Here is a 4,148-nt window from a genome sequence, read left to right as displayed (position 1 = left end):
CTCAGCCTCCTGAGTGGCTGGAACTAAAAGCACCTGCCACAAAACCCAGCTAATTTTTCTATTTTTAGTAGAGACAGGTCTTAGTCTTGCTCCAGGTATCTTGAACACTGAAGCTCAAGCCATGCTCCCCCTTAGCCTCTCAGAATGCTAGGATTATAGTAGTGAGCAACTGTGCTGGGCCTCTTCTCATACTAAAAAAATAGAAAACAAATGGTGGTCGTGAACCAGATATAAAAAACTTCCAACGAAGACGTTAAGAAATAACTTTAAAAAGAAGACATTTACACACTATTAACCTAGAACTTGGCAAACATGGGTTTCTGGGCTTATTTTTCCTTGACCTATCAAAATTCTCAGAAGCTTCACAAGATGTCCTCCAGAGTATCAACATGTTGGATTTGATTTCACTACTCATCTTGTTTCTTTTTTTTTTAATTTGGAACTAAAAAAAGGATTATGTTTATTGAGGGCAAGGGGATGCAAACAATGTGAAAAAAAAGAGCTCATCTGGCATTTAATTAACTTTTTCTTCCCTGCTTGACAAATGGGAGTTGGATTTTATTTGTATATATTCTAAGGATCCTGATCTGCTCATGAAATCCTTATTTAGGGAGAAGCTGTGGGGCAGATGTCTGAAGCAATCCTTTGAGAGAACACTTTTCAGGGCTGAGTAATTGCTCTGTTTTGCCTACTTCTTGCCCTTCCGCTTCAGGTGTACAACAAAATAGTCGTTGCCTGCGATGATGAGGCCTGCAATTAGGGGAGAAGCATCTCTGGGAGCCCACTTTGCCATCTCGGAACCAGTCCAGGTCCTTCATTATTTTGTCTAAGCCCAGAGGGTCTTTTTGATTTTCTAAAAATCCTGGGAACTCCTTCTCCATGAGCACTCTGAGGTCCTCTGTTAAGTAGCCTTTACCCCAGCAAATTTGTGAAATGTGAACATCACGGTTTCCATGGCGTGCTCCATCTGAGATGGCAATTTGTTGAGGTCTACTGAAGTCTGGGCGGAGAGGTGCCGCTCACGCTAGCTAGCTGGGGCACGGGGCTTGTTTCATATTGTTGGCTACTTTACTAATATAAATTTAATCTTTATAAATAAAAACATGTTTTCATAACAGCAAATCTATGTCCACTACTATGAAGTTTGCTTTCAAGAGGATTTGATGTCCCATCATGATTAAAGTATCTGCCTCCAAAGTAACTTCATTTGCAAGATGTCAGTAAAGTTCATAGGTCTATTAATACTCCAGCCACTCTGTCATGTAAATACAGTTAGATGGTGAAATCTCACCACCTTCATGGCAGTCATCAAACACCTTAAAAAAAAGAAGAACGAAACAGTTTATATTCAAAATAAAGTTTTAAAATAGCCAAGACCCATCCACTCACTTGAAGCAATATTGACAACAATAGAAGTTTCAAACAGAAAGGATCAGGACTGTATTATAATGGGCCCCACTTTATGATCATGAAGTTAGTTAATGAGAGGCCTTTTATGACGGCACTGAGATGACCATGTTCAACTGCCCACTAGGCAAAAGGCTGGTAGTAGGGAACACAGGAATACAGGAAGGGAAAGCTATACATACAAAGGAATTAATTTTTACTAATTGAACATTTCATGTTTAGCTACCTTCCTTTTTGTGAAGGGGGCTACAGAGAATTCCCAACATGTTAGCCTTTTATCTAAGAGTTGAAATCAGGGCATGGAGACCTTAGGCATATAGACTTAAAGCACAGACTGGCAGCCTAAAAATATAAATGCTGTGAGGACTGGGACAGTGTCTCCTGCTCCCTATTGTGTCCCCAGTACTACTGCACAGAGTTGGTTGGTACTCCTACCCTATCTGGGGAGAGATAACTGCAGAGTGCTGGGGAATGAGACAGGGGAGATGTGATCCCTGGGTTTGAATCCTGGTGGTTTCTTTTAAGTTGTATGCTCTCAGGTCTTCCTAAATTCCCTCATTCCTAAGAGGGAATACCACCATTAGCTTCAAGGACAAAGGAGGATTAAATAAGACCATCTATGAAAATCATCATTGACACACTTGGCCCATGGGAGTTCTCAGCAAATCTCATTTGCTTCCCTCATTACAAAGTAACTATTTCAGGGACAAAAGTAAAAAATGCAAATGTCTTTAACTTGATTATTCTAAGAAAGAATGTAAGGCAATGACATTTAATGAACAGGTTATGTGGAGGTTTGAGCAGCTCTTGTCAACCCTAAGAATTTAAGAAAACACTAGGGTGTGCTTGCTGTGTTTTCTTTGTGTGGCATTTGCAATTGGCAGTCACATGTAAAGTGAAGCCACTTTAACTCACCGGGCAGAGACCACAGGGTGCCCGGACCAAACCCGTGGGTGGGATGATTGGATTGACTGCCCTGTATAGTTTCATGTGTCCGTCTACACTGCCAACTGTGCCTTCTTTTGCAGCGATGATAGTCATCTCCACTTTCCCATCGTAAATGAGTGTATTTAGGATGGTTTCAATATCCTCCATGGACAACTCTACCTAAAAAAGGGATACATTAGAAAGGACACAAAAAAGACAAGATGACATCCATTTAGAGGGTGTTATACACAGTAAAGGGTCATACTTCTGAGGTGAAATGGGAGACGCATTCTGCTGGAAAGAAGAAACGACAATGTTATGTTAGGGACAGACTCTCATGCTGAGTCCGACGCTTTCTAATGTCCTCAAATCCTACATAAAATCTAGAAGTCTTACAATGTAATGGTAGAAATTCATAAAATGCTTGAGTAGAAAGGTACTTCAGACAGCAAATAGACCAGTTTCCTAGTTCTTTATAAATGAGAAACCTGGGGCCCAGGAAATGAGAATGACTTGTCCAAGTGGCTACTTTGACTTATTCATTCTGAAAAGCATTGGTGTCCTTGTGTACAGGTCTTCAGAAGAATGTACTGATAACACCACTTACATCTCCTAAGAAAAAAACAATCAACGACAACTGATGTCATGATTGATATTTTGCACATATCCTAAAACATCCCCGAGAAAGCCAAGAACTTGTCAGAACAGACTTTTGACTTTGGGGAGTGCAGTGCACTGCCTGCCCTACACTCTGCTGCTCCGTGTCCCAGCTCAGGAACAGTTCAGAGAGAGCCTGATGGCAGTGGCTGCCTTTTCTTTTCTTTCTTTTTTTTTTTGTAGAGACAGAGTCTCACTTTATCGCCCTTGGTAGAGTGCCTTGGTGTCAAACAGCTTACTGCAACCTCCAACTCCTTGGCTTAGGCAATTCTCTTGCCTCAGCCTCCCTAGTAGCTGGGACTACAGATGCCTGCCACAACACTTGGCAATTTTTTTTTGTTGTTGTTGCAGTTTGGCCAGGGCTGGGTTTGAACCTGCTACCCTTGGTATATGGGGCCGGTGTCCTACCCACTGACCCACAGGCGCCACCCAGTGACTGTCTTTTCCTGTGGTATAGAACAGTATTTTCCCAAAGTGGTTCTGCAGCATGTTCATAGCTATGACCTGATAAAAATACAAAGGTCAAATACATGTTTGAAATACATAAACTATATCCTTATGATGCATGGTTTTTAAAATAGATGGAAATTATGTGAAAAGGTTATAAAAATGAGTTCTGACCTTACTGATCCCTAGTTCACAGATATATTTCCATACTTCATGTGATGAAGCAAATGAACTATTTCTTTGTATTACTGGATTCTGTTTGCTTTCTCGCGCTGTTTCTGCCTGTAAGGATTGAAACATAAGAAATCTAAGCAAGAATGCTGGTGAATGTTTTCTGAATACAATTTATATTGAGTCGAACCAACAGCAGAAGATCTTTTTAAGTGTAAGTATCCACTTTCAGATTTTAAATTCCTATAAAATATGATATACAAGATTAAAATCCTTTATAAAGAAACTTTCAAAGAAGATTTACACAGATGTTTCCTCAATTATGCCTCACCTTGGTTTGTAGGAATTTAAAACACTGTTGGTTAAGCACCTCCACAAACTCAGATTCAAAGTCGTGGTCACTGTACCAGGCCCCTCCAGTCACGGAGCGGTCTGGCTGCATGTTGTAGAGCATGTACACCTTCTTTTTGGAGGCCTAGGAAAGAATGTACAGTTCATGTGCTCATGATAGTTTCTGTAAACTAAATAAAAAAAAAAAA

General features: G+C 40.5%; 2 protein-coding genes across 2 annotated transcripts in view; one reads left to right on the top strand and one right to left on the bottom strand.

The window, feature by feature from the left end:
• The window catches only part of RBBP9 (RB binding protein 9, serine hydrolase), a 15,352-nt gene extending 14,538 nt beyond the window's left edge, over positions 1–814 (top strand). Inside the window, exon 6 of the mRNA XM_023518387.1 lies at positions 713–814. Within this exon, the coding sequence (XP_023374155.1) occupies positions 713–760 (48 nt within the window). The 3' untranslated portion in view covers positions 761–814. The remainder of the gene's footprint in view (positions 1–712) is intronic.
• Positions 815–1,049: 235 nt separating this feature from the next.
• The window catches only part of POLR3F (RNA polymerase III subunit F), a 14,295-nt gene continuing 11,196 nt past the window's right edge, over positions 1,050–4,148 (bottom strand). The window contains exons 6-9 of the mRNA XM_003798458.3: positions 3,941–4,084; positions 3,613–3,720; positions 2,323–2,514; positions 1,050–1,316 (exon numbers count right to left, since the gene is read on the bottom strand). Coding sequence (XP_003798506.1) covers positions 1,239–1,316; positions 2,323–2,514; positions 3,613–3,720; positions 3,941–4,084 — 522 coding nt within the window. The 3' untranslated portion in view covers positions 1,050–1,238. The remainder of the gene's footprint in view (positions 1,317–2,322; positions 2,515–3,612; positions 3,721–3,940; positions 4,085–4,148) is intronic.

Source organism: Otolemur garnettii, unplaced genomic scaffold (assembly GCF_000181295.1).
Source record: "Otolemur garnettii isolate 467f Iridium unplaced genomic scaffold, OtoGar3 scaffold00136, whole genome shotgun sequence".
NCBI classification, from domain to species: Eukaryota; Metazoa; Chordata; class Mammalia; order Primates; family Galagidae; genus Otolemur; species Otolemur garnettii.
This window is presented reverse-complemented; position numbering and strand designations above follow the sequence as displayed.